This window comes from Larimichthys crocea, chromosome XII, assembly GCF_000972845.2.
Source record: "Larimichthys crocea isolate SSNF chromosome XII, L_crocea_2.0, whole genome shotgun sequence".
Lineage (NCBI taxonomy): Eukaryota > Metazoa > Chordata > Actinopteri > Sciaenidae > Larimichthys > Larimichthys crocea.
In genome coordinates this window covers 10,171,694-10,194,937 of record NC_040022.1, presented here as the reverse complement: position 1 = coordinate 10,194,937, position 23,244 = coordinate 10,171,694, and the positions used below count along the sequence as shown (strand labels likewise).

The window sequence follows — 23,244 nt, the reverse complement described above, 5'->3', positions numbered from 1 at the left end:
CTTAGATGGGATGAAGACCTCTGAGGGACAGCTGAAAGCTCTGGGAGTCAGCCTTGAAGGTTCCCTTTTTATACAAGCCATGGAAGCCAACCTGCTCCTCCAAAAATCTGTTCCTCCAGGAAGCTCAGTCCAAACTAATTAAAAGCCAATTTGTAGTAATCAGAAACAAAAACACACACACACCTTCCACACTGAAGCCAACTGGTGGTTATGCCACATATCTGGACTAACTTAGACAGGTTGGGTCTGTTGATGCTTTTAAGACTCACTTTTCTTCTCTGGATTTTAACTGTGTTTAACCTGTATTTTTATTTTGTATTCATTATTTTGTGTGTCTGTCTTTGTATTTTGCATTTTGGTGGGGAAAAAATAGTTACTTTTAAAGTGCTATACAATTGATATAAACATAAATAAACTTACAGATACATTGCAGGTGCTGCTTTGTCACTTGACCCGCCTGCTCATACCTGTGATACTTTCTCATAAGTAGTCCTGAACCTGCCCGACCAGCACATTACTCTGCACAGTTGTGGGAATATGTAATAGATGACTAACATTTAAGTCCCATCTTGTCTTCTCAGCAAAAACAAAACATACATTTCGTCTTTGTTTTTATTGTTTTAATGTTGGATTACCAATCAGGACGTGCACACGAGAGCAGAGGAGAAGAGACGGTCCAAGTTTTATGTGCATAGTTCTACAAATACAAATACAAATGAGTATAGAAAGAAACTGTATGCTACTTTAAAAATGATTATAGCATGTTAGGCATTTTAAGCTACAATGTTGACGTACAACGTATTATTTTATCTAAAACATTATTTTGCACCAACTTACACCATTTAAACATGTATTTGCCCTGAGTAAACAGTCCACTACAAATTGGTTAGGAAACAAAGCCAGAAAACATATAAATATACCTGCAGGAGAATCTACATTTCAGCACTTCTGAATTCTCATATTTCAGTCGTCTTTCACCTTACACCATTTAAACATGTATTTGCCCTGAGTAAACAGTCCACTACAAATTGGTTAGGAAACAAAGCCAGAAAACATATAAATATACCTGCAGGAGAATCTACATTTCAGCACTTCTGAATTCTCATATTTCAGTCGTCTTTCACTTCCACCTTCATGACAGGCTGATAAGAGTCAGCCATTGATGCCACGACGGTAACTCGATTGTTCTTCTGTTCGAGACAGGGGCCACCTGCTTTACCTCTGACAAATGAGTTGTCTGAGTTGTTGTACATCTTATGATAAAGATCATGATTACACTCTGTGCTCTTGTCAAAGATTCCCACTGCATACCAGTTGGAGTACAGGTTGAAATCATAGGGCACAGAGAACATGACAGCTATTTTCTCAGTGGACTTCTTTGTAGATTTGTCGAGTAGATCATAGGTGAAGACGCCAACAGCTCCTCGGGCAGTGTCGGGAGTCTTGGTGAACAGTGCGTTCCCAGATGAAGATGGATTAAGAGATAATGGCAGACTTTGGGCACAGGAACCACTGTTCACGTATATGCTAGAAAGAGGAGAATAATATGCATAAATTATATGTGTTCATGGTAGATTTATTTAAATAAAATACAGGAAAGAAAATTAGTTACCCTGGGTTACGGAGGTCGTAGTTAGAGCATTTATTTGTAACCTCAACGGAGCACTGGCGATGTGTCGGAATGAGTCCAGCAACTTCAGCACCGACTGCCATGGCACCCTTAAGATCCATAATAGCTGTGCAAGTGAAAGACCTGTTCAGACAGGGAGATCAAAACTAACCTTTAATGTTCATTATTGTGTTGTTCTGACATAAACAGATGTGAAATTGCTCATGATCACTTTGAGGCACTCGGAACAAAAGGTAAGAAGTAATCTCATCAGTGTTTAAATGAATCTGTATGCTTACCTGGGATGAATGCTTCTGAGGGACGGCTACAGTATTTACTTATCTAAAATGTATTATCTAGACCTTCAAGATGCAGCACAATGAGAGTAGATAAGATTCCTGTAAGATATTGTGATAAGAAGCGCATAGTACAGAGTCTTGTCCTCACACCTACCTGGCTGTTCTTAGATGGGATAAACACCTCTGAGGGACAGCTGAAAGCTCTGGGAGTCAGCCTTGACTCTCTGCCTTTTTATACAGGCCATGACAGCAAACCTGTTCTTCCACGACACACAAACACACACACGCACACACAGACAAAACGCATAGTTGAATAACATACTGCACCACTGAATGTATATAATAATCTGTTAGGTTCAGGCACAGGAACATGGTGTATGACTCCACTCATCCAGAGAATTTCAAATCAAATCAAATCAAATCAAATTTTATTTGTATAGCCCAAAGTGACAAAATACATTTGCCTCTGTACAGGGAGTGACACCCTCTGTCCTTAGACCCTCGGTTCGAGTGAGGAAAATCTTGCCCACAAAAATCCTTTAACAGGGAAAAAAGGTGGAAGAAACCTCAGGAAGAGCCACAGAGGAGTGATCCCTCTCCCAGGACGGACAGACGTACAATGGATGTCACGTGTACAGGACAAATCAACACAAACATATTGTACAATTACAGTGACTGACAAAATGACAATGAATTACAATGAGTGATAAAATGATTACACTAGCAGTGGAACCTGTGATAGAGACAGAGAGACACAGATGCACAGCGGCAGCAAATCATGAACTAACTATAAACTGTAATGGAGATATGGTAGAAATAGTAGTAATAATAGTAATAATAGTAATAATAGTAATTGTGTTCACACTCTGGCCCTTACTTCCTTCACAAACAGAACATTAATATCTCAGTTACATAACACCAACATGTGAACACCACAGAGAATAACTACTGCTGTTTGTTGAATAAACGGCAACAGAACATTTCGTCATTTTGTCAGTTTGTGCGTTTTTTGCTTTGTTTTGCTTTTTAATGAAACTTTATTCACTGGAACTCCAATGCTCCAATCTCCTTTAACATAGGATACCGGACCATCCTTAACGATAACGAAAAATCGACACACACTTCGGTCATTCCTCTTTATAATGTCTACTTGTCATTCACAGACAGACATCCATTCATTTAAAATGTGTGATGCAGACATGTTGACTTGATATGAACCTTGCCTGTGTTCTCACTGCACCGCATTCTTAAAAAACTCTGATGATCTGAATGTGGATGAGCCACAATCCACAATCAGTTCATAGGATGTGGACGAGCCACAATCAGATAAAGTCATCTGTCATCTGTTCTGTGTTGTTGACTGTGGGGCTGCTTTGACATGCAGAGCAGTGAAAATCTTTCTCGAGATGTTGTAAAAAGTTGATATTAAATAGATGGGCTGTGAACTATCCTGTCCATTCAGATATAGAGATATAAAACCTGAATGACTAACTGTGATGGATTTCCAACGTCCCTGCAGGTCATCATGGAAGTTACTGTTGCTTATTAATCATTCATCTTTTGCTATATCTTGCTAATATGATTAGAACTGAGTGGACAGGACGTTGAACATGAGTGACCATACTCAATGTGACAAACACTAAAAAAAGGTTGTTTTTTATAATGCCAGCAATCATTACTCCAAATGTTATGAACATCAAAGCAACTTTATCACAAACCTTGTGTGTGTTTGGGGGCCATATGGAACGCTTGAGCCCAGTCACTTTAAGTAGAACTTAAAAAAAGTATAAAACACATTACATTTATGTTACAACTATATGTGGTATGTATAATGTTTAACCTTTAGAAATTAACCTTGCAAATGTGTGTCAGGCAAAATAAGGCATACAGTTTGTAATCCAGAACTCACCAGGGAAAAGATAAATTAATAACTGTGTGCTTGTTACAGACACCATGCTGCAAGATTGAGGCTTTTTCAACACTTGTCCACAAGGAGGTGCTCAATTCCCCAACACGTTTGCAACCTAATTTACTATGGGAAAATGGAAAAAACCCTGACATGTGGGGACATCGTTGGGATGTGCATTTAAAATCTGTGACATAAAAGGAAATTCTGTCTTCTTTGTATGTACAGATCTGTGGACAGGGGCGGACTGGGACAATAATTCAGGCCGGGTATTTGATACCATCCCAGGCCACCACCACCCAATTAATGCAAAACACCAAGAGTGAGGTAGGTTGGCTGCCTACTGATGTAAGAGTGTAAAATAATAAAGCAAAGGCTCCACATGTGCCCACATACAGCTTTTTCTGGTTCTTTACCCTACAAAATAAATGTTTCTGTTATGCTGCAATAACCTGTACTTAAATCACATAAACTGAAATTATGTTCACCTGCATTATGCATAGGGAGTGATTAGCTTCATTGTATGTCATCCATATTCTGTTTGTGTCATCTTTTGAGATGAATACATTGGGAATGACTCTTTGACTTGACAAATTATTCTAAAAGCATAGGCTGCATGTTTAGGTTTGTACTTAAATTGTACCTGAAGGTTCCTGCTCTGACTCTTCACTGCTGCTGTCCACCACTGCCATGACAGCAGGAGCTCTTGCAGCACTACTGCTGCTGACCATGCTAAAAAAAACAAATAAAAAAGAAGCACAGGTAACCCCTATCTCAATTCAGGGGGCCCTGGTGGACATTGTGGAGGAGTATATGTACTTGGGAGTGTACTTAAGCAACAAACTGGACTGGAATAAGAACACTGAAGCTGTCCACAGGAAGGGCCAGAGCTGCCTCTATCTTCTGAGGAGGCTGAGATCTTTTAACATCTGCAGGACGATGCTGAGGATGTTCTATGAGTCGGTGATGGCCAGCGCTATCTTCTTTGCTGTTGTGTGCTGGAGCAGTGGATTTGAAGGTAGCTGAAGCCAACAGGATTAATAGACTTGTTCGTAAGGCTGGTGATGTTGTGGGGGTGCAGATGGACTTGCTGACTGTGGTGTTGGAAAGGAGGATGCTGTCTAAGGTGGGGGCTATTTTGGACAATGACTCCCACCCACTCCATGAGGTGCTGGACAGACTCAGGAGCACCTTCAGTCAGGGACTGCTGGCATCAAGATGCTCATTCCTCCCTCAAAATATCAGACACTCCAAGTCAAGTCCAGTAGCTATCGAACTTGCTTGTGCAATACATTTAGTGCAATTTTCCATGCATGCATACTGCACTTTGAACAATCAGTGTCTATTCTCTGTACGGTCTCTCATAAACACTAAATTATTTTATAAGGTTTGAGAGCTATATATTGTTCGCACTGTTTTTTACTTAACAGTTACTTGTATATTTTATATCGTGTTATATAGTGTTAAAGTTTTTTCTTGGGAAGTTACTATCCAACTTGTATAGTGTTAAAATGTTTTTTCTTGCTATTATTTACTATCTAACTTACCGTTTGGGAGCTGCTGTGTAGTGTGTGTGTGTGTGTGTGTGCCTGCAGTGCTGTGACAGAGAGCCTCACAAAAAGAGAGGATGATGGGGTGTGTTTCTGCTCAGTCTGTGTGAGCTTCAGCGAGGCAGATGAGCCGCACAGAGATTCACTAAATTGGGCCGGAGCCCTCAGGAGCTCAGCTCGGCAGTACAGCCAGCAGGAGCTGAACTCCCTCTGCTTTGGTGTTTAGAATAATCATGGGTGTAGCTACCATTACAGAACTGTTTAAAATCATTAGTTTTGACCTCCCCTCATTTACCATGTCATAAATCAGTAGGCTACATCAGTCTGTTCACTCATCGCTGTTTCCAGAGCGCTGTGTCAGAGCTTCATTATTGAATCCGTTCTGCTTGTTTATTGATATAAAACCTCAATCAGTGAAACTCCAGTCCAAGTTTTCACTGATATAAAACCTGATTCAGTGAAACTCCAGTCCATGTTTTCACTGATATAAAACCCGAATCAATGAAACTCCAGTCCATGTTTTCACTGATATAAAACCTGAATCAGTGAAACTCCAGTCCATGTTTTCACTGATACGGGCACATTCTCTGCTGATGCGCCACCGACAGCAGGAAGCTTAAGGTGAATCAAGTACTGTCACAACAAAATGTGAAAGAGCTAAGTCCTATTTGGAAAGTTGTGAATTATTGTAATGACTGACAACTGCTGATATTTGGTTTGATGTTGTGACATGTAAGAAAGTTTAGCAAACAATTGATTTGATTGATGTAGATTTATCTGTCAGATGTAATTAACTATGTGAATTTATGGTGTGAGATGTAAATAAGTAATGCAAATAACAGTGTAAATTGATGGGATGTAAAAAAAAAAAAAAAAGTTAATATGTGAACTGTGTATATTGTGAATACGTTTTACAAATTGCAGTGTAGATTGATGGTGAAATGTATAGGCTAAATACGTTACCAATATGTGAATTGGTGTGAGATATAAATAAGTAGGTTATAAATTGATAAAATTTGTATTAAACCTATGGTGCGAGGTTGTTTTGAGAGCTATTGACCACTGATTAAACCTATGGTGCGAGGTTGTTTTGAGAGCTATTGACCACTGTGAGTAAAGAATGGCTCCCCCTCCTTACAAAAGCCAATTTAACCACTGCACACGACGGATTGTTTATTTAAAAATCAAGCGCGACCTGAACCGAGCCTTTGGTCCCAACCGTTGGCAATCGCTGGGCAGGACAGTTTAGCGGCCAGGCCACTGGAAAATGTCCCGGTGTTCCCGGTTGGCAGTCCGCCACTGTCTGTGGACATCCTGTTTCTTTTTTACAGAAATATGACAAATTGAGAATGACACCACTTCCACAAGAGGACTTTATTGAATTTTTTAGGCTTACACTGCAGTGCTGTTTGACACGATGCTTTTGTTACATGGAGTCATATCTTTACCCTTTACAACAGTTATTATATATCACACTTTCTATAGCACAGAAGCAATGCAATTCTATAAATCCAAAAAGACATTTTAATAAATTCTTTATTATTTTGTCCAAAGCACAATTTCTTACACCATTTAAACATGTATTTGCCCTGAGTAAACAATCCACTACAAATTGGTTAGGAAACAAAGCCAGAAAACATATACCGTAAATATACCTGCAGGAGAATCTACATTTCAGCACTTCTGAATTCTCATATTTCAGTCGTCTTTCACTTCCACCTTCATGACAGGCTGATAAGAGTCAGACATTGATGCCACGACGGTAACTCGATTGTTCTTGTGTTTGAGACAGAGGCCGCCTGCTTTACCTCTAACAAATGAGTTGTCTGAGTTGTTGTACATCTTATGATAAAGATCATGATTACACTCTGTGAACTTGTGAAAGATTCCCACTGCATACCAGTTGGAGTACAGGTTGAAATCATAGGGCACAGAGAACATGACAGCTATTTTCTCAGTGGACTCATTTGTAGATTTGTCGAGTAGATCATAGGTGAAGACGCCAACAGCTCCTCGGGCACCGTGGGGAGTCTTGGTGAACAGTGCGTTCCCAGATGAAGATGGTTCAAGAGTTAGTGGCAGACTTTGGGCACAGAAACCACTGTTCATGTATACACTAGAAAGAGGAGAAAAATATGCATAAATTATATGTGTTCATGGTAGATTTATTAAAAAATAAATACAAGAGAGAAAATTAGCTACCTCGGTTCACAGAGCTCATAGTTAGAGCATTTATTTGTAACCTCAACGGAGCACTGGCGATGTGTCGGAATGAGTTGAGCAACTGCTGGTATGGCATGCCTAAGATCCATAATGGCTGTGCAAGTGAAAGACCTGTTCAGACAGAGAGATCAAAACTAATCTTTAATGTTCATTATTGTGTTGTTCTGACATAAACAGATGTGAAATTGCTCATGATCACTTTGAGGCACTCGGAACAAAAGGTAAGAAGAACTCTCATCAGTGTTTAAATGAATCTGTATGCTTACCTGGGATGTATGCTTCTGAGGAACGGCTGCAAGCTCTGGCTGTCGGGTCTTTAGATGATCTCCTTATAAAGATGATGGAGGACAAAAGAAAACAGCTGTGGACCCTCCTTCTAAACAACAGTTCTTGTCACTGAAGGGTCAGACGTTGAGTTGCAAGTTTCATTCTTGCTTTTTTATTTTTTTTGGCAACTTGAGGTTTTCATTAGAGGGAGACTTCTTCCTTAATTGACACTTCTTAACCGATCAATTGACATTCCCTTCAAAGAGGAAATGACAGTAAACATGTCAGTGATCACGTTTTCATGTTGACCTCTGAACAAACTCACTGAACAAGCATTCAAACACCCTGAACTTTTAGCCTTGTGGGTGTGAGAGTGATTTCCCACACACACAGACACATACACACACACACACACACACACACACACACACACCTATCTAAAAATATCTCTGTAAATGTGTAAATCTTGCAAAACAAGACAAAAAGCAGGTAAACTAACCGGCTGTGAGTCAGATTCTGCTCAAGGTTTCTTGCCACTGTCGCTGCTGCTTTAATTGAAAATGTCTTGAGATAACTATTATGATTTGGCACAGTATGAATAAAACTGAATTTTGAATTGTGGAACTTTGAACAGCAATACCATCTAAAAGAAGATATCACTAGTAAAAGCACAACCAAATTCAACTGTGTTTGGATCCTGCTAATGAAGGCAAAAAGGATAAGATAAAATAAGGATAAGAAACACAACATGCTGTTGTGACCCAGTATCCTTATAAGCCAGTTCTATTATTAACTATTATTAACTATTATTAATTATCTATTATTAACCCTACTTTCTCAGGAAACCAAAACCTTTTGAATAACTCAATAACTTCATCTGCATTTCTTCTCCAGGTGCCAAAAAAGAGTGTAGAGCTGGAGTTTGCAGGACTGATACTGTGATACTGTTACTCATTGGTCAAACACGGACCGTGTGGCTGTTACAACTTGCGTTGTGCAACTTCAAGGTATCTGTGAACGTGCGACACACGACATCCAAAGTGTTCAACCAAAGTGAAGCTATATTGCATGCTCAGCAGTATATACTCAAAGTCGAAAGTTGTGACTAATAAAAGCACAATAATCAGCAGAATGTTTACCATTCCCGAACATTTTCTTCCCTTTTTTACAAATAACTGCATCTGAGCAGAGAACAGATGTTGCATCTGCAACTCAATCATACATTAGAAGCTTTAATATTTGTTTCCTTCAGTAAATGTTAGCCTCTTTAACACAACAAAAGATACCTTGAAAAGAAAAGCTTGGCATGCTTGGACAGTTGTGTACATAATTAGGGAGCTCCTAAACCAAATGCTACTACCTGCATGGACAACACACAAAAAAACAAAAATAGATAAATAAATAAAATCATGTGTGAAATAACTATTACAGTCACGAGACACAATCAATGTTCCAGACAGACAGTATCAATGACGTCCTAATCTTTTGCACAGGCCGATATCAAACCTTCCCTTTCTGTCTAAGATACTTGAGAAAGCTGTAGCTAATCAGCTGTGTGACTTTCTCCATAACAAGAGTCTATTTGAGGATTTCCAGTCAGGATTTAGAGTGCATCATAACACAGAGACCACATTAGTCAAAGTTACAAATGACCTCCTAATGGCATCAGACAAAGGACTCATCTCTGTACTTGTCCTGTCCTTATAAAGCTCTTCATGGTCAGGCACAATCATATCTAAAAGAGCACAGAGACTGGAACATCAAATTGGCATCAAAGGAACCGCCCTAAGCTGGTTTAAATCGTACTTTTTAGATCGATCTCAGTTTGTTCACGTCAATGATGAATCCTCCATGCAGACCAAAGTTTGTCATGGAGTCCCACAAGGTTCTGTACTTGGACCACTTCTATTCAGTTTATATATGCTTCCTCTAGGGAACATTATTAGGAATCACTCTATCAATTTTCATTGTTATGCTGACGACACCCAATTATATTTATCGATCAAGCCTGATGCAACCAATCAGTTAACTAAACTCCAAGCATGCCTTAAGGATATAAAAAGTTGGATGACCTACAATTTTCTGATGTTAAATTCAGACAAAACTGAAGTTCTTGTAATTGGACCCAAACACCTCAGAAACTCTCTTTCTAGAGACTTAGTTACTTTAGATGGGATCACCCTGGCCTCCAGCTCCACTGTAAAGAATCTTGGAGTTGTTTTTGATCAGGATTTGTCCTTTAATGTCCATATAAAACAAATTTCGAGGACTGCATTCTTCCACTTACGTAACATCGCCAAAATCAGACGCTTCGTGTCTCACGCGGATGCAGAAAAACTAGACCAAGCATTTGTTACTTCTAGGCTGGACTGTTGTAACTATTTGTTATCAGACTGCTCCAATAAGTCTCTTTGCAGCTAATTGCACGTGAATGCTGCTGCACGTGTTCTGACAGGAACCAAGATCAGAGATCACATCTCTCCCATTCTGGCTTCCTTGCACTGGCTACCTGTTAAATCTAGAATTTAAAATTCTTCTCCTTACTTATAAAGCTCTTCATGGTCAGGCACCATCATATCTAAAAGAGCTCATAGTACCTTACTACCCCTCGAGAACACTGTGCTCTCAGGACGCTGGGTTCCTTGTGGTTCCTATAGTTTCCAAAAGTAGACTGGGAGCCAGAGCCGTCCTCTGTGGCTCTTGCTGAGGTTTCTTCCACATTTTTTCCCTGTTAAAAAGGTTTTTTGTGGGCCATTTTTTTCTCACTCGAACCGAAGGTCTAAGTACAGAGGGTGTCACTCCCTGTACAGCTTGTAAAGCCCTCTGAGGCAAATGTATTTTGTGACTTTGGGCTATACAAATAAAATTAGATTTGCCTTGGAAATGTGTGAAAGTGTCAATTTATTTCTTTCCACGACCCTCGAATAAGATGTTGTAACCAATTGTCTTAGTTAAAATGCATATCTCCTCTAGAATAATCTTCTAGACCAGTCGTTCCCAACTTTTTTTAATTGTCATATTGTTCAAATCTTTACCTTTGGTTAATCCAATCCATGTCAGGCCGGGACTCAAATGAGGACTCAGATGCAGAGTTAGGCTGAGAGTAGCTTTTATTCAGGACTTGAATAACCCTCGAAAGAGTGAGGCTATAAAGTTGGCCTAAACTAAGAAACAAAAAATCTCTCCGAGGAGGAAAAAAATCTGAACTATCTTTACCAAAGATTAACAAAATCAAAATCACTCACAACGAGGAGAAAACAAAGGCTATGAAAACATTAACTAAGGGCACTCCTACGAGGCTGACAAAACACTAGGCTGAACACTAGGAAACCAAAAGGGCTAGACTAAGATAATACAACAAAAAAATCACTCTTGCGAGGAAGAAAACAACAGAACCCTAGAGCTATAAAGCTATGGCTGAGGCTAGAAAATTACAACAAAAAATCACTCTTACGAGGAAGAAATAAAAGATCACTTGAGCGAAAAGCTATGGCTGTGGGCTAAGGAAAGAAGGCTTTGGTGAACGCTGCATGAGACGAAACACTTCGGCACGGGACAAAGGGAGACACAGACAATATATACACCAGGTAATGGGGAACAGGTAGAAACAATCAGGGCGGGGAAGACAATCAGACCGGTGACACATGAGGAAGAGCAAGTGACCTGAAACAAGAGGAGAGTTATCTTTCAAAATAAAACAGGAAGTGACAAGACAAGACAAAAACCCAGCTTGACCTCACCGCGGTGTGACAATCCAATCCACTTTATTTATATAGCACGATTTTAGCAAACACAGGGTTTACAAAGTGCTGCACAATACGATAGAACACAATGAATAACAATATAGAAACACAACAAAACATCAAGTAGATAATAGAAAGATAGAAAACAATAAAAATAAAATGAATAAAAGGCACTAGATAAAATAAATGAAAAACAGACAAAAATAAATACGTAAATAACAAAATGCATGTATGCACATAAAATCAAGAGACAGAGAGGAGGCCTGTCTCACATGCAGCGGCAATCCGTTCCATAGCTTCGGGGCTGCAACGGCAAATGCTCGATCCCCTCTGAGCTTAAGTCTAGCTTTAGGGACAGTCAGCTGACCTGAGAGAACGGCTAGGCATGTAGGGGTGCAGCAGCTCAGAGAGGTAGGGTGGGGCAAGGCCATTCAAGGCCTTAAAAGCAAATAAAAGAACTTTAAAATGAATCCTAAAATGGACAGGGAGTCAGTGGAGTGAAGCTAAAATCGGTGAAATGTGCTCGAATTTGCTTGTGCCAGTTAAAAGACGTGCAGCAGCATTTTGTACCAGCTGAAGACGACTAATCGAGGACCCACTAACCCCCAAATACAGTGCATTGCAGTATTCAAGCCGAGTGGTCACAAAAGCTGGACTTCACCACAGCTTTAATCTGGCTGTCAAATTTAAGATCAGCGTCCACTTTTACCCCTAAATTTTTAACAATTGGGACGCGATAATGTGCCAAGGGACCCAGATCAACTAGAGGGGGGGTCCCAGAAGTGCCACCAAAGACTATGACTTCTGTCTTTTTCTCATTAAAATTCAGAAAATGTAATGCCATCCATGCTTTAAGATCCTCTAGACACATTAGCAGCGGTTTGACAGAGTAAGAGTTCGCCTTTTTGAGAGGGACATAGATCTGGCTATCATCCGCATAGCAGTGGAAGGATATGCCATGTTTCCAGAGGATGGAGCCAAGTGGGAGTAGGTAAAGGCAGAATAAAAGAGGGCCAAGCACATAGCCCTGTGGGACCCCACATGAGAGAGGAGCAGTGGAGGACACAGGGTCATCAAGGCTGACACAGAAAGTCGGATGTGACAGATAGGACCTAAACCATTGGAGTGCTGATGCCCACCCACTGCTCCAGACGAGCAATCAAGATTTCATAGTCGACTGTATCAAAAGCTGCAGTCAAATCTAAAAGTACATGGACAACACAGTGACCAGAGTCAGTAGCTAAAAAGATATCATTAAATGTGTCTTTATAGAAAAGCATAAACGTGCAGAATAGAGTGGTACAGAGTCTTAATATTCACTAACATCATTATTGAGAAACAGACATTTGAAAACAGTGTTGATTGATTCATTGGCAGCAAGTTTGACAGAAAAAACATTTATACTTTCTGATATTACCACTAGTATTGCTGTTAAACACAATAGTCACATTGTTTATATACGGTAGAAAAAGAGAAAAGAAGATCACCAAAATGACTGAACAGTATCGTTGGATGGGCTTCACAGTTCAGTCATGTGTGTAGGCTTTCTTACGGGATGTTCATTGTACAGTCACTACTTGTGGTTTTCATTACTGACAGTCATGTTCTGTAGAATTCTGTTTAACTTTGAATCCGCCAGATTAAACAAATAGCCTTTGTAGTCATTTCGACACTGCGAGGTTGAGACTAAGCTATAGTATTACTGTAGACGTGTGAATTACATTCTACAGTTCTCTCTTGTTGAAACTTGGCATTGCCTGAACACGTTCACAAAATCACATTACACCAAACTGTGTCAAATTAAAAGCCATCTAGAGTTCGAGTGGACAGAGTGAAGCTTTATTGTGAAACATTTGGAGTTCAGGAAATAGTGTTGAGCAAAATTCACTGACCTGCACGGCTCCAATACAGGACTTCTGATGTAGTTACTGCCAACGTGTGGCACTTCTACAGTTGTAGGATGCGCACACATGCACACACACACACACACACACACACACACACACACACACACACACACACACACACACACACACAGTAAATGCTAAAGTCAGATGGGGAAGTATTCGTAGTTGTTCTTGTTTACCATGTTAGCCAGCTTCATTTATTAGCATGCTAGCTTGATCATTGTTTTTTGTTTTCTGGACCCAAAGTCACAACTCAGGAGCAAAGTGTCAGAGTAAATATAGACTTTTATTTATGCTAGAGAAACAAAAGCATCATACATTATAAACTTCTGCCACAAGGTGGAGTCACACTCACTGTCAAGGGTAGTTGATGTCAGGCTTCACCTGCTCATAGGACTGTCTGGATGACCAATCAGTGATCAGGTGCACAGACCAATAAGGTTCATTCTGTACTCTCATTACTGAGGTGAGGTGCTCGGTCAACATCATGCCACTGCCCACACAATTATCAGTTACATTTCATAATATCACTCAACATAAAAATGAACAATAATAATTCATCAAATGACTCTAGAGATTACACATTCTCAAAGAGTCTTAGAAACTTTCCACCACAGATTTAACCCTATTATCAAAGAATCAAAAATACATAAGAACTCAAAAAACTTATTGTAAATAAACGTAAGCATTTTCTGGCCTGGATTCACAGATGACGGCAGACACATGGTCCTTCATTTTCTCAACATGAACAGAGCAAGCCTTTATAAATGATTGTCACACATCTTGAACATTTATCTTCTCTCTAATAATCAAACAACATTGTTTATATGTAATAAACCAAAATCAGACACTATTCAGCACCTGTTTAACATATATAGCAGTGTTTAGCAGAGTAATGGTTAAGTACATGCCTAAAAATATCTCATTGATTGTCTTATGATTTAAAATATAGAAATATGTATCACAGAATAAGCTCGACACTGCTTCAAGATCATCTCTGATCTCTGACAACCATCCTACTCCTACTTCTTCTCTCTGCGGCGAACAGCTTTGTTGATCTCCTTCGCAGAGTTCCCTTGTTGTCTTCACGTTGGCTTTCACTATCTTCAGCAGAGACTCAATCTGCTCCTTGTTGTAGGGACGTTGGAAGGTGGAGAACTCGTCCATCTTTGCTTTGACCTCCCGCATCTATAGAAAACAGTGAAGACCTGTTTAGGCTCCACTCACCACTGGGTTAGGGAGTTTTATAATTAGTAATTGTAAATGATATGAATGTATATTATCAAATGTCAAAGTCATGGAAGAATGGAATCATTTTTGGGATCATTTGTATTTTCATCAAAGTTGTAGTTAGCTAGTTGCTTAACTGCCAAAACCTCCTGGTTCCTCAAATCGTGGCTCATTGCAGTTTGATGAGCAGTTCTGCTTTGGAGAAGAAAAGTCACTAAAAATCTGCATGTGTGGGTGTCACAGACCTTTGCAGTTGCGTCTGTTGAAGAGCGGCATGTAAACAATCGTGGGCTCCTCTTTTCCCTCAAACACATAGCAGTCCTTTGGCCAGTCTCTCTCCTTCAGGATTTTGTTGTCTATCTCTGGGAAAGGCTTCTTCACCTCAGCTGCATAGTCTCTGGCAAGAGTCAGGGTCTGTGAAGAGAGCAGAGGGTGGATGTTATTCAGACTCACAGTCTCCACAGCCTTGGGAAATAAATCACACTTGATCACACACATCTCGCAGAGATGGCACCTCCAGTAGGATTGCAGACTGCAACTGTATCTCATTGACTAGGAAGGACAAATTATGTGAAACATGCAAAAGCTTTCTAGAGCCAGGGTTTAGTTTGGACACTGTTGAAACATGGCCGACTCTGTGGAGATCATTCTAAACAAATCATGACTAATGAAACATGTTATGAATATATATTACATTTCAGTCATTCTGTGAACGGAGACTTAAATCTGACACACTGGACCTTTCAAAGCAGCAAAATTAAATTGAGTTATTATTATATATTTTACTCTTTCTGTAGTGCAACTTTTTGATTGGCTTTGATTGGATTGGCCTGCAGTCAAGGTCCCATAGCACTTCACTGCAGGCATTACAGTTCATTTCAGTCAGGGTTCAGGCAGACTGAAACACACACACTTTACCTCAAACGCTTTTCCAGCGCTGGTAATCTGGTGCGATGATGAGGTCGATGTCTCTCTTGTCTCCCAGAAATGCAGGGTAGGGTACATTCATCAGCAGCCCGGCATCCATCAGATGGAATCCTCATTTGAGCGGAGGTAAGTTGGAGCGGTGCGATCTGCCCCAGCAACAGAACTTTAGAATTCTTCAAATCAAACTTTTTATTTCCTCCCTTCCCGAGTTTGTAAACATTTTTTACACATTAAGCAGACATGGAGAAACATCAGGATTCACTATGAGTCATGTTTGTGTCCACCTTAAGTAATATTCACTCTCCATTCAGCTGTTTTCTTCAGGGTTAAACCTAACCCTACCTTGTACGCGCCTTGACTTCAGCTAGTAGCACAGACATGAGAGTGGTAATAATCTTCTGATCTAATTCTCATAAAGAAATTGATTATCACTCATGAGTTCTGTCTTCTCACCTTGTTGGTAGAGGAAGTTTTCAGTAGTTCCCCACTCCCAATGCAAAACCAGCCAAAGGATTTTTACAACCAGTGTGGCTGTGACAAAAAGAAAGGTACAAAAACATCTCATTAAAATGAAATGAGCCTATTTGTCTACAACATGTCCAGTCTTATTGTTACTAACCTATGTCTATGAAACCTCCTTTCCGCTGACTTTGGGTCCATGTCTCCACTGCAGCTATCATCTCCAGACTCCACCGTTTAGCAAGACGATTTCTTTCCTTTGGACTCGTTTCCTTCACCCACAATTTCAGAGTACGGTTTGCCTTGGTCACTGTGGCATTTTAAATCAGACATTTGCTGAGTCATTATTTGATCACAGACATAAAAAAATAACAACAGAATTGAAACATTGATGGCATTTCTTTGTAAATATCAGTAGCTGCATTCAACTTGGATTCAATGAATAAATCTGGTGAGAGAATCGTCTGAAAAAGGTTCATGATCATCATCACCATTACCTTCTGGTATACCCTGCAGTGGGCCCAGGTCAAACACCACAGAAGGAATCTTAGTGGGGTTTCTGGTCACAGCTATTACTTCATCAAGAACAGCTAGTACACTCTGTTGCTCTTTAGTAACATCACCAAGATGGAAGAGTCCTAAAACACACACACAATATGTTACTATGAAGTTTTACCACTTCTCCACATCAACAAGACATTTATCATGGCAGTTTCTAAAAAATAATTTGTAGTTTTTAAAATGTCAGATTGAGATTACCTTTCAGCCAGTTCAGGATGTACTCTTTTAAACTTCCCCACTAGCCAATGCAGAACCAAGGATACCTGCACAGTTTCACAATGAGGATTAATATGAATGATCAGTGAATGCTATGTTATTTTTCTGGGCTCTTATCATGGCTTTAAGAGGGCTGAACTCAATTTGAAAAAGGTGATGTCATGAACATCTGTGTGCCAGCCAGGATTTCAACCATACTTAAAACATAATGACAGTTGAAGAGTTGTCTGACTGTCTTATGGAAATTATGAATTCATCAACATTAGCATTAATTTTAAGTAATTCTTATGGTGACCTAATATTATATTTGCTCTCATTCATTGAAAACATGTTTTTCAGTATTTACTGGTGATCATTTTTAGTGCTGTACATTACTTCCACATTGTTGTCAATGTCAGTATAGCCATCAAATTTTAACACCTTTGATTAAATTACAACAGCGTTAGTATGTACTTAATCCAATTCATTTAAATTTTATTTAATTAATTTTAAATTCTTGTGGCTATCTTTTGAAAAGTTCTCATCAAAATAAAAGCACCATTGGAGTTTGGTTTCAAGGGTTTGGTTGCTCTTACTGCTCCACTGTTACCATCCAAAAACTTACTCAGCCTGTGAACAACACACCTTCCAGTTTGACCATGTCCATCTCTGGCTTCTTCTCCAGCAACTCTCCGTCCTTGAATTTGCTGCCCAGAAGAGAAGTTTCAATGAAGAAACCCAGCTCTGTGAACCAGCCTCGTGGGGCTCAGCTCGAACCATTTCCCTGAGAGACAGAGTGTTTTACATTAATAAAGCTCAGTAACTCATTTATGTTGCTGTTTGTACAACTAAGTCTGTACTAAGTAGGTGTGTTGTGTGTGTGTGTGTGTGTTGTGTGTGTGTGTGTGGGTGTTGGGTGTGTGTGTGTGTGTGTGTACCTCTGTAGGCCCATCTGTAAGCAATCTTGTTTATGGCGTTGTAGATGGGGTAAGGGTTGAAGGTATTTCTTCTGGCCTCATCTGAAAGATGTCGTTGGTCCATCTGATGAAACAAAATATTTCTCTGAAGGACTGCATATACAATCTTTAGCAGTGTGTGTTGTGTTTCAAATGGGAAATATTAGTAGCAATATTAGGAGTAAAAGTGTGTCTCTGTTTTTGCCCTGGTACCTCGTTTATGAACTCAACAGAGGTCAAAGCCCCCCACACATCAGATAAAGAGAAATCCTCATCGTTCATCTGTTCACACAACCAGTCCACAGCCTGCTCAGCTCAATACCAGGACGAAACAGCCTGGGACATTGCTCTGTCCAGGTTGGAGCTCCATTCTGGATCATGTACACGGACGACATGCACCTATCAGGGGAAACACGTACACATAGATCAAAGAAAATGTGATTATTTTCTGTAAGAATGAATTCATGGGTTGGTCCACCACTTTGGTAGTTGACTAATTTTGAATAGAAGGCGCATACATTTTGTTTATCTCAGACCTCTGTCGCGTCAAATAAGAGAAACACAATGGAGATAACCCAGACAAGCTAATGTACAATTTATCCAATCTAGATCATCGATCAAGATCTTACCACAGACATATGCACTATGCAGAGCTTGGCACTGCGTGGTACAGGGTCACAGGAATATAAAGCCCCACCTCAAATAATCAATATTCATTGTGTACATATATTAATAATATTCTCACTGCTTTACCTTGTCAGACAATGTTTGTTACACTAACATTAAAACTTGTTAAATGCAGAAGATCAGCTAATAAGATCAGATAGTTGTGAGTTCTGACTGAAATCAAACTGGTTGTGTAGTAGCACATCATCAGCCCATATTCATCTCAGTTCTGCTCTGTGTTCTGGCCTGGCCATTCATGCATTGTGTAACTCAATCAAGCTGTGGTTTGTGTGTGTGAGAGATTAGTGTTACCATGTTGACCCAGAAAATTCCTCCCACATAGACCAGAGTGTCCAACAGACCTTCTTTTTCCATCTGATAGAGAGTACCCATGAGACTCACGTCTGCTCTTTGACCCCACCTGACCCCAGCAGAGCAATGTGGGAACATTATTCTGGTTGGAAAAATCACAGAGAGATGTAAATTTTAGGCTCAGCTAGTTGGTATTGAAGAGATAAAAGAAAATATAAGAAAATTTATTTATTTGAATTATTATTAGTAGTAGTGGTAGTATTCATTTGTTGTCTCAATGCAGTTCAACTCAGTAATTCTGACATTATTAAATTGTGCTCCTGGGGATTTGGGTTTTTAAAATGCAACTATAAACCTCAGAGTCATTGATCTCTGTTATGTGCTTTCCTCCTTATTTCCTGTTCTGAAGAAGTACTGAAGTCAACCCGTTCCGTTGAGTGTTTAAAGACTTCACAAAAGTTAACAGATGTGGGTCTCATGTAAAGAGAAGCCATCACATTATACACATGTACATTTATGTAATCATAACACATTTCTAAATAACTGGAGAGGTTTCTTTCTACTGCGGTACAGTCGACCCCCAGGCGGTTGAGTCTCTTCATAACTTTTTGTTTCCTTTCTGAACATACTTTTTTCACCAGGACACAGAGAGTGGGAGTGAAGGATGGCTTTCTGAAAAGAAATCAAGACCAGCTAACAGAATTAGACAAATAGAAATAAACACTTATTATACTCTATCAACAGGCACCTTTAAGTTATATTGTTTCACTTAGGAAATATAAAAAACAATTCTTGATTCAGTCAGTAAAATACAGACAATGAGTAGAATGGTGTACACCAACAAAATGAGATAAAATGGTAAATAAACAGATATTCAAATATCTAAGTTTGAGTTTAAGTTAAGTTGGTGTACACCGATCAGCCATGACCATCTGCCTAATATGGTGTAGGTCCCCCTTTTGCTACCAAAACAGCCCTGACCATAGGCATGAAATCACTAGACTCTGAAGGTGTGCATGGTTATCTGCAATAAGATGTAGCAGCAGATTCTTTAAGTCCTGTAAGTTGTTCAGTGGAGAGCATTATCCTGCTGAAAAAGGCTAGGGGAGTACTGTTTCCATGAAAGGGTGTAGGCGGTTCCTAACAAGTGTATTTGTCAAAGCGACCTATGAATGCCAGGACCAGTAGAAGCTTGGACCAAAGAATGACACTGCCTCTGCCAGCTTTCATTCTTCCCATTGTAATCTTGGTGCCATGTGTACCCTTGTAAGTGGTTGTTTAACACTTCTTTATAGATATGATTAATCTCAGGGTATATACCATAGTCCTTTAAAGTAACTGTAATTAGGTCAGGTTTAGCTCGTTGGTAGAGCAAAAAAGCAAAAGTAGCTGTAATTGAACCTCTTCTTAAAAGGCCCACTCTTGATCCAGACATTTAGCCAACGGCAGACTCATATCCACCCTTCCGTTTTCTCTACGATACTTCTCAACTGAAAACTGTTGCCAACCAACCGTTATGTGATTTTCCCCAAACAACATTTTTATGTGAGGATTTTCAGTCAGGATTTAAAGTGCATCATGACACAAAGCACACAGTAGAAAAGTTACAAATGACCTTCTATTGCATCAGACAAAGGACTCATCTCTGTACCTGTCTTGTAGATTTGATACCATTGACACACACATCCTGTTACAGAGACTTGAACATTTAAAGAAACCACACTAAGGTGTTTTCAGTCCTATTTATCATATCATAAGTTCTGTGCCTGGACAATTCCATTCATCTTATATATGCTTCCTTAGGCAGAATTATTAGGAATCACTCCATTTACTATCATCAATTTACTGAGATTCCCAAATATTTTAACTATTAAGTCGGATAAGACAAATCAGTTACTAAATCTGCTTTCGAATTTTAAAACTCTCTGTAATTGGCCCTTAAACACCTCCAAACTGTTATAAAACTGTCAAAACTCTTACCTATATCTAAATAATGGTTACTCTAGATCAGAATACCCTGGCCTCCAGTACCACTGTAAAGAATCTTAGTGTTATCGTTGACTGCCACATAAAACAAATCTCAAGAACTGCCTTTTCACCATTGAAAAAATGGCGCATCTGCCTCAAAGATGCAGAAAACCTAGTATATGTTACTTTTGACTCCTCCACATTTAAGAGTAGCTTAAGATGTTCTTCTTGAGAGAGATTAGATTAGGGTGGGCTCAGGTGACTGCTGAATCGTCCCTTAGATATGCTGCTATAGGCTTAGACTTCCGGGAGTCTTCTGACGATGCACTGTATCTTTCCAATACATCCATACAACTCTGAGGACCAAATGTTCGCCTATATCTCCCCACTGACAGATGCCTGATAACGAAGTAATCAGTGTCATTCACTTTATCTGTCAGTGGTCATAATGTATGGCTGCTAAGTATACAATGCATTCATTAAAACAAACTATTAATTAGCCTTTGGTAACTGTGTTATACATACAATATAAGCAATTTCACTCTGGTTTTAGTTGCTCTCAATGGTACACACAGTTCTAAGAACAATTAGAGGAATATAGATATAGCCATACAATTAAAAAATGACAGTTTTTATGTATTTATGCCTATACTGAATATAAACACAGCTACAGCTACTAATGTACAGTCTAAATCATGTACTCTCACCTTAGGAGCAGCTGCATTCCCTCCATAATGTTTGATGTCTTATGATGGATTTACCAGTGGTCCTGAAATTGCAAGCAACGTGCAAATTAATGATGCTGAAAAAACTGCAGGTGGGGCGCAGAAACAACCTTCAAGTGAAAAAAAGGGGTCCATAGTCACAAGCTGCTGTGGTAAGGGTTACCTACGGTGGCCCTGAAGTGCAAAACACAACAGCAAATTCAAAACACATTAGCAAATTCAAAACGGAAAGGGTAGTTTTTTGATGCACGTCATATCCATGTCATGCATCAAAACATTTTGAAAACAGTAAGCCATGTCGTTCCGGGTCAAGGACCACCAGTCCAATCAGCGACGATTCAAGTCACCCGAGGGTACCTACCTTTCGTTTTGAATTTGCTGTTGTTGTGTTTGATTTCTATGTGTTATTCGATTGCTGTTGTGTTATTCGATTTGCGTTGTGTTATTCGATTTGCTATTGTGTTTAGTCGATTTGCGTTGGTTATTGATTGCTGTTGTTTTTTATTTGCGTTGTGTTTTGAATTTGCGTGTTGTGTATTCGATTGCGTTGTGTTTTTGATTTGTTTGTGTTATTCGATTGCTAGTGTTTTTGAATTGCTGTTGTTTATTTGATTTGTGTTGTGTTATTGATTTGGGCTGTTGTGTATTTTGATTGCTGGTGTGTTATTCGATTTGCTTTTGTGTTCTTAATTGGCTGCTGGTTTTGCACTTCAGGGCCACACGTAGTTACCAGATGTCCATTCAAACCAGCTGAAAAACAAGGAGCTCCTGACGAAAGCAAACATAAGAGCATAATACCAATCAAATTTCTGGGGTCTTCAAATTTCAAAAATGTATATATGTCTGAAAATAAACCTGAATGAACAACAAACAAAAAACAAAACAAAAACAAAACAAACATTTAATTTACACAATATTGGTTGATAGGCTAATTATGAATCCTTAGCAGCATCGGGGGTTCTTCCATCTGGAGTGAGTGACTCTTTTTGTTTCCCATTGTCCACAAATGTCACTTAACTAGCGCACATTATTCCCTCCCTTCACCATGAAAATCAGGTTGTTTACACTACAACTTCTAGTGAAAGCAGTAAACAGTCGTTATATTAAATAGAAAGAGATTCAATCTCTAAAATCTGGTCGTTACTTAACATACAAATTCACTCACCCTGTTTCAACAAAATTCTCTTGTCACCAAATGCAGAAGCAGGGAAAAGACTGTTCAATCAATTTGGGAGAATTTAATTCAGAATCTCAGAATCAGTACTGCCAGAACTATCTTACTTCTGACACAAGTTTGTCATAAAATAAAGACTTAACTGATAAGAGAGACAAAGCTGGGACCCACTACATCATAAAATCATATTGCCTATTAAACTGGGACTAAAAACATGTATGGTGGCCTATGAGGTATAAACCACATTGTTATCGGTGCAATAATAGCCTTCAGTGTCCTTCAAAGTAAATCTAAACTTGAGAAATATCTGACATTTAGCTACTGAGTCACAGCAATTGTAGTGTGACTATGTTAGGTGTGGTGTGTGGCTTCAAAGTCTCTTGCTGAGAAGTTACGAAATGATCCTTTGTGGCTCACAAGAATATCTGTAAACTTGGATCATAATACAGCTACAACTGGCCAATGCAATTCAATACATGGTAGCTATAGGTTCCCTAATATGAACTGCTTTGTAAGTTGTTTGTCTCTCTGTTTATAGTCACTTTCTGTGTATCTCCTTAAATTAAA

The 23,244-nt window shown here is 39.3% G+C and overlaps 3 protein-coding genes across 4 annotated transcripts in view; all 3 read right to left on the bottom strand.

Moving 5' to 3' along the window:
- Positions 1-812: 812 nt before the first annotated feature.
- LOC113747064 (bryoporin-like) lies at positions 813-1,929 on the bottom strand. The gene is made up of 4 exons (XM_027285083.1): positions 1,909-1,929; positions 1,613-1,753; positions 1,125-1,527; positions 813-978 (listed from the first exon to the last, which is right to left on the bottom strand). The coding sequence occupies exons 2-4, from the start codon at positions 1,729-1,731 to the stop codon at positions 964-966; spliced, it is 537 nt and encodes a 178-aa protein (XP_027140884.1). The 5' UTR covers positions 1,732-1,753; positions 1,909-1,929; the 3' UTR covers positions 813-963.
- Positions 1,930-6,741: 4,812 nt separating this feature from the next.
- LOC113747065 (DELTA-sagatoxin-Srs1a-like) overlaps positions 6,742-23,244 on the bottom strand; it is a 53,266-nt gene continuing 36,763 nt past the window's right edge. Inside the window, exons 1-3 of one of the 2 annotated variants that reach the window (XM_027285084.1) lie at positions 7,854-8,039; positions 7,567-7,698; positions 6,742-7,480 (exon numbers count right to left, since the gene is read on the bottom strand). In XM_027285084.1, coding sequence (XP_027140885.1) covers positions 7,063-7,480; positions 7,567-7,676 — 528 coding nt within the window. In that variant the 5' untranslated portion in view covers positions 7,677-7,698; positions 7,854-8,039 and the 3' untranslated portion in view covers positions 6,742-7,062. Of the gene's footprint in view, positions 7,481-7,566; positions 7,699-7,853; positions 8,040-23,244 lie in introns of those variants that run through there. The other variant, XM_027285085.1, reaches the window with a different exon arrangement.
- Positions 14,571-23,244, bottom strand: part of LOC113747028 (cytosolic phospholipase A2 gamma-like) — a 44,448-nt gene continuing 35,774 nt past the window's right edge. Inside the window, exons 4-8 of the mRNA XM_027284975.1 lie at positions 16,618-16,758; positions 16,281-16,430; positions 16,115-16,192; positions 15,653-15,807; positions 14,571-15,148 (exon numbers count right to left, since the gene is read on the bottom strand). Coding sequence (XP_027140776.1) covers positions 15,761-15,807; positions 16,115-16,192; positions 16,281-16,430; positions 16,618-16,758 — 416 coding nt within the window. The 3' untranslated portion in view covers positions 14,571-15,148; positions 15,653-15,760. The remainder of the gene's footprint in view (positions 15,149-15,652; positions 15,808-16,114; positions 16,193-16,280; positions 16,431-16,617; positions 16,759-23,244) is intronic.